Genomic DNA, 13,769 nt, shown 5'->3' on the forward strand with positions numbered 1-13,769 from the left:
TTTGGTTCTAACAACATCTGGTTCTAACAATCAGTAAGCATGTAACTTGATACCCTGGTCCAAACTAATTCACAGTTTTCACGATGACGATCATGTTTTACTTTCGAGGAAACTGAATTTTCTCATGTTTCTTTTGCAAAGTCGAGTTTAAGCCCCTTCGAGTCAACTGTGTACAACGAGATCAACATGGAAAAAAGAGCAAGATTCCAATTTTCCCTTTTTCACAATGGACTCCCAATGGACTCCCAATGGACTCTGGACATGAAAGACCTACTTTCTTCTCTGGAAACCCTTTCACCATGGTCTGCAGACCCAAGGAATTATAGATGATGTTGGACAACCGCTATTCACTCCTGTCAGCTGGAATAGTGTTTGTTTACCCCCTATTGCCTCTCTTTATGTCATGGCACCTTTCTTTCAATGCCCAGCCACTGACCTCTACTGGTGTACACAAGGGCGTAGCCTAATGTGGGAAGCACACCTGCCAAGCAGACATGTACTTCACTTGCCTCTCCAGTCCTGTGCAAGGGTGGGAACCCCTGGAACCCCTGTCGTAATTGCTGGATAAACACAAGCTGAAAACCAATCTAGCAGCTTGATGCTTGACAAGAAATGTGAGTTTGAGAGTACCAAAATACTGGTCTTAATATGGACAAATCGAAGGCGTTTCTCAGGCTGTCATTCTATTTTTACAGAAGAGGTTCAAGTCACCTGTAAAAAGGTTTGATTGAACTGTGGTTACATAAAGCAAAATAATGGAAAATAGTGTATATACACATCAGTTAATATCCCACCTATCAACCAGTCACACTACTCCAAAAATCAACTAGGGCCAAATATATTGCAGGTTTATGATCCCAAAATACAGTTGTTGTATGGTAAAGAGCAGAGGTTATGTGAATTTGCAACATCTATCTAATAATAGACTTCTTTCTTGAGGCATGGATATAGCAATCAACAAACGGGGTTACGACAGGAACAATGTTCGTGCTAATTTAGTCTCGGCAGTCATTTATCATGTCTTATTTATGCGAATGTGATACTGAAAATAGAAAACTATTTTACAGCATTGCATAGCACAAAGGAAAAATTATTAATATTAATGTAAACATAGCAAACGTACGGTGGCCCTGAAGTGCAAAACACACCCCCTAATATGAGTACATCCCCCAAATGAAAACACTCCCCCCGAATACGAGTCAACTCCCCCCGAATTGGATGACTTGTTCACCTACCCCCAATACAAAAACACGCTCCCACAAATGGAAAACGACATTACATTAACTCAAAAACACATAACATTAACTCTGAGCGGAAAGGGTAGGTACACTTCAGCGCTGATTGGATGCAGTAACTAACAAGAAATAAGAAATTGATCGACAGAAGAACAAAATGCAATAGCCTGACGGAGTTACGTGCACCAGGACATTTATTTGGGTATCGAAGCATAGGCTACTTATGCAAAAGCATAAATAAGCGTGTTAAACGTAAACATCGATAGCCAAACAACTAGTCCACGTAACTCTGTCATTATCATGAACTTGATCGGAAGGAAAGAGGAAACATTTGTGTTAACAATTCAAAGTCATGACGCTACTCTTTATTTAAATCAGGGTAATTCCTATGAAATAATCTTAGATATGCTGTTAACGTTTCACAATATTACAATAAGTAGCCTATGCGCACGCTAAAAACGCAGTTGAAGGAAGCAGGACTTTTCAGAAGAAAAAACGAATAGTCCACTACAGAAGAACGAAATGCCACAATGACAGAGTAACGTGGACAAGGATAGTTGTTTGGCTATCGATTTTTACATTAAACACGAAATACTTTTGCCTAAGTAGCCTACTATTTGCCACATTCTTCGATAGCCAAACAAATGTCCTGGTGCACATAACTCTGCCAGGCTATTGCATTTTGTACTTCTGTCGATCAATTTCATATTTCTTGTCAGTTAGCCTACTGCATCCTATCAGCGCTGAAGTGTAGTACCTACCCTTTCCGTTCAGAGTTAATATAATGTCGTTTTCCATTTGGGGGAGCGTGTTTTTGTGTTGGGGGGAGGTGAACAAGTCATCCAATTTGGGGGGAGTTGACTCGTATTGGGGGGGGGGGGGGGTGTTTTCATTTGGGGGTTGTACTCATATTAGGGGGTGTGTTTTGCACTTCAGGGCCACCGTACTCAACCATTGTGCATGTAATGACTTGTTATTAACTAAATATCTAGATGTTTGTGGTGGTGAGACAATTTAACAGAGAACCAATATAATACATTCTGATCAACATAACATAAGCAATACATGAGGATCTATCTATAATTCCTATTTTATTACGGGCACTGTGCACTATCTATAGTGCAAGTACTCTGTATTTGTGTGTTTCACTGACATCTTAATCACAGAGTGCATCATGGGCACTGTGCACTAGTTCACTGTAATTGTCAATGTAGCTGGTGAAGTACTTCCTTTTCTCTTAAAAAAATAAAAATAAAACGTCAACCATTTTGTCCTTTTTTGTCGCTCTTTCAAAATAAAAAGATATGAAATGTGCATGGGCATTCGCCACCTTGTTGAGCTGCACTACGTGATGGAGCGATGGATCCCACAAGCTACCAACGGGCACTGCACTAGTATGTGTTTGTGTGTATACATGTATGGGTAACACTTTAGATGAGCTCACCAAATTCATAATTTATTAACCAATTTGTTACTTATTAGTTAACTGTTTGTTCACCATTAGTTATTTGTTGTTCATACAAAATGTATAATTAGTAAAGCATTAGTAAAGCTAAACCCTAACCAAAACTTAAACCCTAAACCTAAACCCTAGCCCTAAACCCAAACCCTAACCCTAACTGTATGAACAAATGCTTTACTAATGATACATTTTGTATAAACAATAAAAAACTAATGGTGAACAAACCGTTAACTAATAGGTAACAAATTGGTTAATAAATTATGAATTTGGTGAGCTCATCTAAAGTGTTACCCATGTATGTAACGTGACTACACAGTGAAACACTTAAGCTCATGTCACTTAAGCAAAAACAAAAGGGTTTCACCTACAGCACAACTCTGATATTTTCCATCGACTGTTCACAGCTGCTCAGAGCATCATGCAGTATGCACTCTCGGAACCAGGGAGCTCAAATTCACTGGGCCAGTGGCCAGAAACATCTGTGAAAGCAATACTATTGTGACAACAACAATTACAAATTCTGAAGATAATTTAGTCTCCTGGGAATGATAAAGTATCACTGAAGATAGCTTAAACTTTGCTTTTCTCTGGAAAGTCTAAACTGCATAGCTGAGTTGTGGGTTTTATGGGGGATGGGGGGGGGGGGGGGGGGGTGGAGAGACAATAGCAGTATCGATTTTTACAAAGCAAAACAATATTTTCTGTGTCTTTATTCAGAACGCAGTCATTGCATTTTTGCGTAAAAAGCCATAATTTGCTTTTATTGGTTCAATTTAAGGAGACAAGGAGCAACAAAGCAATGGAAAACAAATGTAATTAAAAAAAGGCTTTGTAAAGGCTTTGCTGTCTCACTTGATACTTTTGCGTATGATATTTTCTCGCACGACTGCCCTATTACCATAAAAATGTTGCTTACACCTGAATTTGCCTTACTAGCAGCTGAAAATCTGAGTTGTTCCAAAATTGCAAAATACTACTGTAGTCTTGCTCGAAGTAAGAAAGGAAATCTAAATTGGAAGCCATGTGATGTGGCTTAACCTAATACCCATGTATAATTGTTCCATATGTAGTACAACCTTTTTTTTAAGCACAGGAAATGTTCTGTGTGTAAAAGCTACAGTATGCACACATAAATGTTGTAATGTCTTCTAATAGCCACGTCATTTTCTTTTTTCTAGTTTAGAGGTACAGAAGTGAAATGTTTAGAGCCTATACAATGCTTTAGTGTTACCCACATGGCACCAAGTCCATCTACTAAGGACCTGCTGATTCAGGGGAAAGAGTTGTAACCATTTTCAGCTGGATTTTCAATCGTCTCTCTATAGGCACCATCCCATAAAATCAGAGGTCTAGAAACGGGGGGAGGGCTATAAATATTATTACTCATACCAGAAGTAAACCTGACAGATCAGACATAAAAGTCAGTGAGAATTGTAATTTCACAGATAGACAAGGAGTTCACTGCTAAGTCAAGCTGTTTTTTTACTTACATGGGAAATTTCAGGACTTGCCAAGATCGTAGGTTGAGACTTACTGTGTGATAAAGGTGGAAGAATCAAGAAAGGATCTGTGTTTGTGTAGCACTGTAAATAATTGGCCTGTTTATCAATGGGCTTTTCTCATCCTTAACATTTGGCTCCCAACAGTAATGTATCATGTTTTTTTGTTTCCTTAACAAAAGCTGTAGGGCCAAAAGTTTAGATTTTGACTAAAAGTTGCTATTTGAAAAAACTGCTGGCACCTAATTGCATAATGTCTTTCTATTGGATGACGATTGTCTGGATTGCAATAAAGGGAGTGAGATACCACAATTTGAGTTAGAAAATCTTCTAAAGCCACATTCAGACCAGATATCAAAGATAGACCCTCACAGTCTGTATGAACTGCAAGGAAGTCTGACTGCCCCCAGCAGTTTAAAGCAACAGTTTTCAAGTGTGTCCACAAATCCATAATCTCTGGTGTTTCTCTAATGGGCTCTACACACTTTGTTTATTGCTGTTTATGAGCTGTTGTGGACCCAACCTGGAGAGGCCTGTTGGACCCAAGGGTATTGTTAAGTGTAAATGTTTTTGTTTAATGATTGGCACTTGAATTTATTTATTTATCTATTTTACAGTTGCACTATTACAGGGTTGTTTGCCCAATTATTCCTCACAGCAAAGCATGGGAAGGCACGCTAAAGAAAACTTTTGAAATACAGCCATGTCTTTCTTTTTCCAGGGGAACAACTTTTTGCTAGCCTGAAGATTTCCTCACCCTATGATTTCTGAGCTGTTTAAGCATTTTATGGCATGAGAGTAAAAAAGTGAAACTATCTAGTTTGAACTGAGCTATGCTCAGACGACACTGTCAACAATGATTTGCGATGTACTGCAAATATGCATCTGTACATGCTGGGAATATATTAGCACCACCCCAAGGCTTCAAACATACTGGAAAGGTGCACTGAAAAACAAATGCACACTTGTCCACATATCCTTCAACCCTACCACATGGTTTTGATGATAATCTGTTATTGAACATCATCTACCTAATAAGAAATGAGTGATCAGGTCTGTGTACCCATTTTCAATGTTTACTTAAAGAAAAGTTATGCATTGAAATTCTCGAAAGCCTAAGACTCAATGGCCTTGATTCATTTTCTGTAAAGAACATTAAAAAAGTCGAAATTGGTGCCCCACACACATTCACACATTAATTTTACATACAGTGTCTGGTGTTTTGAGTCCACATGCAAGTTCTTCGCACAACTCGAGTTCTAACTCAAGCATAACAATCCCCATTGTAATACAGAAGTTCTGTCTATCAGGATAGATGTTGATGTTATTTGTGACTTTTTTTTTTCAGGAGCTGGCAAGTTGTGGATGGAACAGGAAGGAGAAACACAGTTTGGCACCAAACATAGTGGCATTCACACGGCGGTTTAACCAGGTGAGTCCTCCTTTGTCCTTTATGTTCCGGTTGCGTTGTCCAACAAGACAATATAGGAACTTTATCAGTGACATGATGTTGGATAGTTTCAGGTATGGGGGTCCTTTCAGTCTCTATATTATCAGGTCACAACGTTTAGGAAGGTGTGCGTGAGCGCGTGCCTTTTTTAAATTTCATGCCATGAGGTCATCCTGCCCTTACTTCATCTTATCCCAGCTCCCTCAAAAACGGGAATGAGTAGTGGAACACTCCAAAACTACTTTGGTCTACCTATTATTGTCAGTGGATGGATGATAACCCTAATAGCTCTTTGGATGGAATAACGGAATACTCGATTGTTCCGAGCCTTGTTCTCACTTTGTTGGGTTAACCAGTCATCCGAAGCCATTTCAGATTTGAAAAACTGTAAATGAGGTTACTTAGTGTTACCCGGTTTGATGTTGGTGAATATGTTTTTCTTTTTGACACATTCTTCTTGTAAAACAGCCAGACTTTAAAGTAATGCTTCAGCAGCTTAGCGCCTTGCTCTGGCGCTTGCCCATTACTCTGCGTACAGTGCCAACTGTGCCCAACATCTGACGTACTGTGCCATTAAACCATTATCGACTTCAAGCAGCAGCTTCCTAACTGGAAACACAAGGTGGAATTCTTATTAGTCAATCATTTTGGCTATTTGCCAACATGTTTCCCCAACATATTCTTCTCTCTATATTCTCGTCACTTTTCTTTATCATTTCTATGTTTTGGACTAAAAATAAAGGAGGTGGATACATGTGGCAGAGCACAGGTGTAAACTGTTGGAATTGTATTTGATTGGTCCATTTATGAAGTGAAAATAACTCTCTCCAATCCTGTACCTCTGAGCCTTTAAGGGCCATAGAAGCTGCTGTTGTTAATTATTCCTTGTTGGGCCTTAAGGATCCACAACTGGTCATCGTGACAGGCCTTTGGAAAGGCCTCTGTCCTCCATGATGCATGTACTGTATGCTGTACCGCAACATCCATACAGAAAACATGTAGGTAGGGTACAGTGTCTTACAGCTTCAGCGTGTTAAGATTGGCACTGGATATGCAAGCAAAGTTTTTACTTATCTTTAACTTTTTACTTTTATTTTAGTAATTGCGCTGTAGAATAGAGTTCAAATTGGAACAAAATTGTGTTTTGGTCACATTCGAACAATGGTTATTATGCTTATTTTCCTCTGTCCTCGTTTCACCATCAGTGCCATTTTAAAAGCATATGGTACACTTCAGTGATTGATATTCTGTAATTAACTTTATGATATATTCATAATGGAAGGATTTGTTCATATTTCAGCCAAAGCTCAGCTGGAAGCACATCAGGCATACTTTGAAATGAATGGTTCCATGAATGGTTTTCCTTGTTGTTGCCATAACGAAGTGCTCAGTAAACTTAAATAAAGGCCCACATTTAAACCTAAAAGACCCAGCTGGTTGCTGGTTGTTTTATGATGCCATTAAGGCGAACATGACTATTTGGCTCAGTGTCTATGGAAAGATGGCCTCATATTTAGGGGAACTCTGGGCATATAGTATGGCCACACGCATACAGCGCCATACTAAGTAAGTATCTACCTTCCTCCATTTCTGTCTTATCCATCCATCAATAAAGGAGGGGGGTGGAGTGGGGTGGTAAAAATGGGGAGTCAGCTCTTATTCTCTGGAGAAGGTGGAACTGGGGCCTGTTAGTGAAGCTTCAGATTTCTCAAACCAGTTATGCAACATTCTTTCAAAAAAGAATTTGAAAGCTTTAGAACTAGAGGCATGGATGTTAATTTGACTTGATTGGCTTCAGGGAAGGATGTTTTAGTCTTATAGGATTAGGTTACACATAACAAATGTGATTGATTATAGCTTCAGAAACAGCAGGTTTACATTACATCCATCCTGGGGAGAGGAACTTTTCTCATCAGGGAAAACAATACTGTTACCCACTACAAATTGACAACAAACAAAAGCATTTACATGTATGTCACTGCTTCTCGGAAATGTTCTTTGCACGTAAAACGGAACACTGTTTAGAGCTTCAGTATGGAGGGCAGAGGAAAATGTTTTTACTTACGTCCTGAGATGATTTATTACTCTCCTCAAAGTACATTTAATGTCTTAGTTGGCATTGGGACCCTTGTAGTGGGAAAAGGCTACTTCCGCTGGGATGAAACCCTGTCTATGAGAAAACAGTTGAGAACCGTTTGAGTAGATTGGCTTTGAAGATGGTCCAACGAGTGGAATGACATCAACTCTGTTATTAACTCAATGTTCTGTTACTAAATTCCCGGTGCTTTATGTGATGAGAGTACTACATTCCCAGTGCTTTATGTGATGTTTTAAAGAAGCTCACGGTGTTAGGCCGGCAGTGTCTCTTGGCCCCAGCTGTTAGAGCCTAAAGCTGAGAACACAGACACATGGCTTGTTCAGAAAGCAGGAGTTTCAATCTTGTCCACACATCCATCACATGAACACCCTTTCCACACTCACACAAGCATCCACAAACGCACAGCGAGACACGCGCACGCTATTCTCTGCTTTAGTACTTCAGGGGGTTCCTAGAGAGGTGAAGGTAGTTTTAAGAAACAGTAGCCGACCACAGTCATTTCATGGGGGGGAATTGTTTTCCATTTGGGGATACTTTTGGAGTTGCATAGGTTTCCTAATGTGATACTTTGTCTGCTCTAGGCGTCGCTACCAAGCTTTCCCGACAAGCACCCAGTTTACCGTTTACAGGGGTCATTGGTTCATCAGCACTTACCAAGGGATTAGATCTCATCCAAATATCAGGTCTCTGGCTGCTCCTCAAAGGGCTCTTGGATTTGCATCTCTCTTTAGCTCATAAGCAGTGGAACCAACTGTAAAATGTGCTGGATCATGCCAAAAGGCAACTGTGGAAAAGCAGCACGATGCATGATCTAATGTGTCTTTCAACTTCTTCCCATTTCAAGACAAATTCTTGTCCCAAATACAAGTTATATGTTTTACTGGCCTCATTTGATAGCCTTAAAATGTATTATTTCAGCCTTCATCCATAGGCTTTGTTTAAACAGTAATGTAAAAAATCAAAGCCTTTGTAGGGGTGTCACGAAAATGACCTTAGATTAGCTATGGCTGATTGGCTGAATAAATAGCCTTCATTAGACATGTAGATTTATTTTTTAGAAACTTTGACTTTAATGATGTTTAAAGGGCATTATGAAATAAATGCAATTGAAGTCAAGTTAAGAGTATAAGACATTATAGACTTTCTGGAACATTAAGGCACCAAAAATACATACACTTGAAATTTAAATAGTTTCCTAAAACACTGCTCTGTAGAAAAATACAAAGTGTAATATCACCACATTAATACACAGATTGGATTGCGTATGGGTAATGGGCAATGTTCCCTCTAATTTTATTCCGCACTGAGCAAATTGAAATCTATCTGAGCGCAAACCTCAGTACTTGGAGCAAAGTTTGCAGAGAACTCCGCTAGCTTCTTCGTAGCTAAATATATCAGAAAGCTTCACCAGCCTACCTGGGCCATTGCTTGTGTCCATTTGAACAATTTCATCAAGCCATTCGTGTAAAAAAAAAAAAAAAAACTGCCCCTTTTTTGGGGCGCCTATAAAGCTAACGTTCCAGCTTGAGCAGAGCGCCAGGGTCGTCATTTTGTGAAAAGCTTGCGTGTAGTCTAGTGTGACATTGAAATGTATGAAGTGGGCTTCGCCACATTTGGCCGTTCAGCTGAACATTGGTTTTATAAAATAATAAATAGAAAGAAACAGGTTTTATTTTGTGCACGGTCTGAAAAATGTAGTGCATGGGTCCCTCAGCTGGTCTGCGCGGTCGCGCAGGCGCGCAGCTTAGAGGGAACATTGGTAATAAGTATTTATGGATATGCAAAATTCTTAGAGGGTTTTTTCTCACATGATTTATATTAACATTATGGTAGAGTATTACCTTGACTTTGCTACATTAGATAGAACTGAACACTGTTCTTGACCTCTGTATTTGTGTTTAATTAGAGGTGGTTATTAGAGAAATATTTTAGCATTTTCACTGTAAAACAGGTCTGCTTAGATCCATTTCAAATCCCTCTATTTATTGACAGTTGGCACTTTCTGCTTTACACATTTAACCTGCTATGCAAATAAACACACTAACGGCAGCCCTGGGAAATAATTTATAGGAGATTTTAGTGACTAGTTGTTGGAATCAACAACTAGTCAATGTTGTCAATGAAATAGTCACCTGGTCAAGAAACACTGACCCTTGAGTCTCCTTTCCACTGGTAGTGGAAAGACTGTTGAGTAAGTTAAGTTACACTGAAACACTCTTGTCACTTAAAGCAAATCTAATCCTAAACAGTTATGACTTATTTATTACAGTTACTATTACACTGGAGAACTCAAACTTAGCAGAAATGGTTTCTGATTTGTTTCCAAATCAGATCACAAACAGATCAGTGGAGAAAGACAGGAAACTGAGGGAGAGTGTGGGGAGGACATTTACATTTAGTCATTTAGCAGACATTCATATCCAGAGCGACTTACAGTAAGTACAGGGACATTCCCCCGAGGCAAGTAGGGTGAAGTGCCTTGCCCAAGGACACAACGTCATTTGGCTCAGCCGGGAATCGAACTGGCGACCTTCAGATTACTAGCCCGATTCCCCACCGCTCAGCCACCTGACATGCAGGACATGTCTCATTGGAACCCCTGTGTATGAAATCTAGTGTATGTTTGCATATGATGATAGTCTGTATTGGACAGCAGTGTGTAGGGAGATAAATGTTGATTACATCAGTGAATCATGACGACAACAAATACAATGTTTAGACAGACAAAAGTTTAATAATGTTATAGGCTATTTCACCTGCAGATATAGACAAACTGGAACACATAAACATTCACAGATGTAGAGTTAACAACTCAGTTCCTAGAGTTTTGTGAGTTCATGTCAAAGTGGTTTCTTGTGACGGAGTTGAGCAGTTCTTCCTGTCTTTCAAATTAAATCTTCCCAAGTCTACAGGTGGATGTTCTAGTTGCTTGATCAATGGAAATAATTGGTTTTACCCTGTGGTAGTAGGATGTCATGGGCCACAACAGGACAATTGCTGTAGCTTTTAAAAGCCCAAACCTGTTTTACTCCTAAAGGGAACTGTCAGTGAACTCTATTCACTTTAATTGAATTGAATGTGCAGCTGAAGAACAATCTTTTTTGTGGTGAAAGACTTGGCTTTCAAATGGAATAAAACTGTCATTGATTTTAATTCATCAATCATTTCTTCTCGTGGAATAATTGCAAAATGGTTTACAAAGGCCTTTCATTGCCAGTTGACCAAAATTCCATGGATGGCCTCTTGCTAAACTCAGCCAAACACAAGCCTACATGAATTACATGCTGTATTCACATGACTGCAATCAGAATTACGATCAAGGAAATCAAAATGGCTTTTGAGGGGTTTTTCCCAAACGTATTACTTTAATATGGGTTTTCAGTTCAGAATGTCTTTTTTCTGGGTTGCCAGACATTTTGTCTGAGCGTGCGATCATGCTGCAGCTCTTTGCTCACGCTGCTGTCTGATAGGTGACGCTCTGAGCTGTATTTTTCATGCCACTGTTGGTACATTTTGCATAGATTCCGTAAGGTTTTCCTCAAAATAAGTAGCACAAGGACAAGTGTGTTGGGAAGCCTCTTCATTAGTGATTTTTTCCTGAATGTAATTGACTCCCCCCGAGTTGCATTAGAAAGTACAGTTTTCGGGGAGTCAGATGGCTGAGCGGTTAGCGAATCGGGCAAGGAATCTGAAGTTTGCCGGTTCGATTACCGGCCGTGCAAAACTGACGTTGTGTCGTTGGGCAAGGCACTTCACCCTAGTTGCCTTGGGGAGAATGTCCCTGTACTTATTGAAAGTTGCTCTGGATAAGAGCGTCTGATAAATGACTAAATGTAAATGTAGTTGAGGGCATGATGAACAGGATCTTAGCGTAAATTGTATATTTTCTAAAACATGCTCAGTAACTGTATTTTATTTTATTTTTCAGGTTAGCTTTTGGCTTGTGAGAGAAATCCTGACAGCCCAGACCCTGAAGATCAGAGCAGAAATACTGGGACATTTTGTAAAAATAGCAAAGGTGAGTTGATTTGCATACGCCAACGAGAAACACAGCCCAACTGACTCAAACACAATTTCAACAATCCGATCTGCTTGTTAAACTAAAAAACCTAGATGGGAAAAGTCATAAAGTAAAAAATAACCTTACCTTCACATACCCTTCAGTGTTTAGGTCAAACAGAGTAAACTTAAAATGGTCAGTTGGTGGTCCCCATGTGTTGCCCGTATGTTAGGCCAAAGTGGGAAGCAACATCCCAGGCAAAAGGCCCAACTGTAGCATGTAGCAACATCCTTGTATCAAATAGAATATGAAGGTTTAAGTAAGTAGTGCCGTAGCTGTTTTCTTAATATTGGGTCAGACAGTATAGTTTGAAAACCCATTCCAAAAGTGAGATTATCTGGTCATTTGCAGTGTTTGTTTTGTGTCAATAAAATAGAGTCATGCTCCAGTTCCATAGAGAAGCAGCCAGGCCTGTACTGTAACTGGTAATTTGATCTGGGCCAAAGTGAGTCAGCGATATTTTATAATAGGCACCTAAATACGAATAGACCCTTACCTTCCTTTTATTATCTCTTTTCAGTTATTTGTTTTCCACAACTTGGTTACACGTATCACGGTACACATTATTTCTCTTGCAAAGCTTAAAAGGTAATGAAGTCAAATTAAATGTTGTGAAGTAAATGTAGAAAAAGTGGCCAAGCTCTTCTGATAGCTTTTGAAAACCAAAGTACACGTTTGTTGGCAAGTGTCTTCTGAAATACATAATTAACTAAACACTTAACTTTAATTATTTGAATATTAGTTCACAGAAGGAAAACCTACAATTAATCTGGTAATAACCAACTCAGTAAATCAAATCAAATGCAGATTTCAAGAACAAGTAACTATGAATATGTACCTCCACTGTAGCTAAGTGTGGATCTAATATGCCGAAACATTAATCATATTGTATCATTTAAATAGGATTTCATGATTTGAGTCCATCATTATTAGTGTGAAAGGAGGCATGTGCCCAACTAGGTATAGTATTTATTTTAGTCTAGCCACGGGAAGGCCACTGTGATTAAATGTAAGTGAATCTAACCTAATTCACACCCACAAACAAGGTAAATCAAGGGACCTCAATCAACATTTTTATTTTTCAACAGCATGAATATAACTTGTTTTTTTAGCTGATTATGCCCCATAAAATCACACACTTAATAAAACACATAAGTATGTACAGTCCAGAATACTTAATGTTGGTGCTACTTATGGCAGCATATGGGTAGAATGGGAAAACAGACCATCCAGTGACTAAAACAGAAGGGTCTCTCTCCTCCTGGCGACAGTCCAATCAGGGGCTGGCAGTAGAGAGGGTTTGTCCCAGAGGTCATAGTACGGGGTGGAAAGTTGAGAGCTCAGCGGAACTATGACATCATGGACCTGGCAAGCAGCAGGGATATCGACTGTTTAAAATGGAAAAGCCTTTTAAACATTGACACCCGTTTAGGAAAAATACAAACTGAGGAGGAGAAGGAAGGTTTTTTGCTGCAGTCACTTCTTTGATTGAATAATGTCGCAAATAATGATAGAAAAACCCTGGTAATTTTAAGGATTTGTGGTACTTTTGTACAGCATGTGATTTCACTGCCAATTTTTTGTTTGAGAACTTTTCCCAGTTTGAATTCCCAGAAATGTAAATATATCCACTATGATTTTGTTAATCACAAAATAGCACACTATTCATCAACACAAATACAAAGCATTTCTCAATTTGAATCAGGTTCCAACTCATAGTATGGTTAAATAACCTTTAAAACGATCATTTGTTGCAAATTGTTTAATTTGTTGGTTGTTCTGTGTTCTTTTTCAGAAACTTTTGGAACTGAATAACCTCCATTCTCTGGTGTCTGTAGTGTCAGCGTTACAAAGTGCTCCTATATTCAGATTGAGCAAAACATGGGCGGTAAGACACCATTTAACTTTGGCTTCTTATGTATGTGATGTTTAAAATTCAAGACTCTTTCTTCAGAGATGGAAAGA

At 39.1% G+C, this 13,769-nt stretch overlaps 1 protein-coding gene across 2 annotated transcripts in view; it reads left to right on the plus strand.

Annotated features, from left to right (window-relative positions):
• Nucleotides 1–13,769, plus strand: part of LOC124463130 (ras-specific guanine nucleotide-releasing factor RalGPS1) — a 111,806-nt gene that overhangs the window by 30,176 nt on the left and 67,861 nt on the right. For both annotated transcript variants that reach the window (XM_047014884.1, XM_047014886.1), the window contains exons 5-7: nucleotides 5,545–5,628; nucleotides 11,673–11,762; nucleotides 13,600–13,692. In XM_047014884.1, coding sequence (XP_046870840.1) covers nucleotides 5,545–5,628; nucleotides 11,673–11,762; nucleotides 13,600–13,692 — 267 coding nt within the window. The remainder of the gene's footprint in view (nucleotides 1–5,544; nucleotides 5,629–11,672; nucleotides 11,763–13,599; nucleotides 13,693–13,769) is intronic.

The sequence above is a fragment of the Hypomesus transpacificus genome, unplaced genomic scaffold, assembly GCF_021917145.1.
Source record: "Hypomesus transpacificus isolate Combined female unplaced genomic scaffold, fHypTra1 scaffold_27, whole genome shotgun sequence".
NCBI classification, from domain to species: Eukaryota; Metazoa; Chordata; class Actinopteri; order Osmeriformes; family Osmeridae; genus Hypomesus; species Hypomesus transpacificus.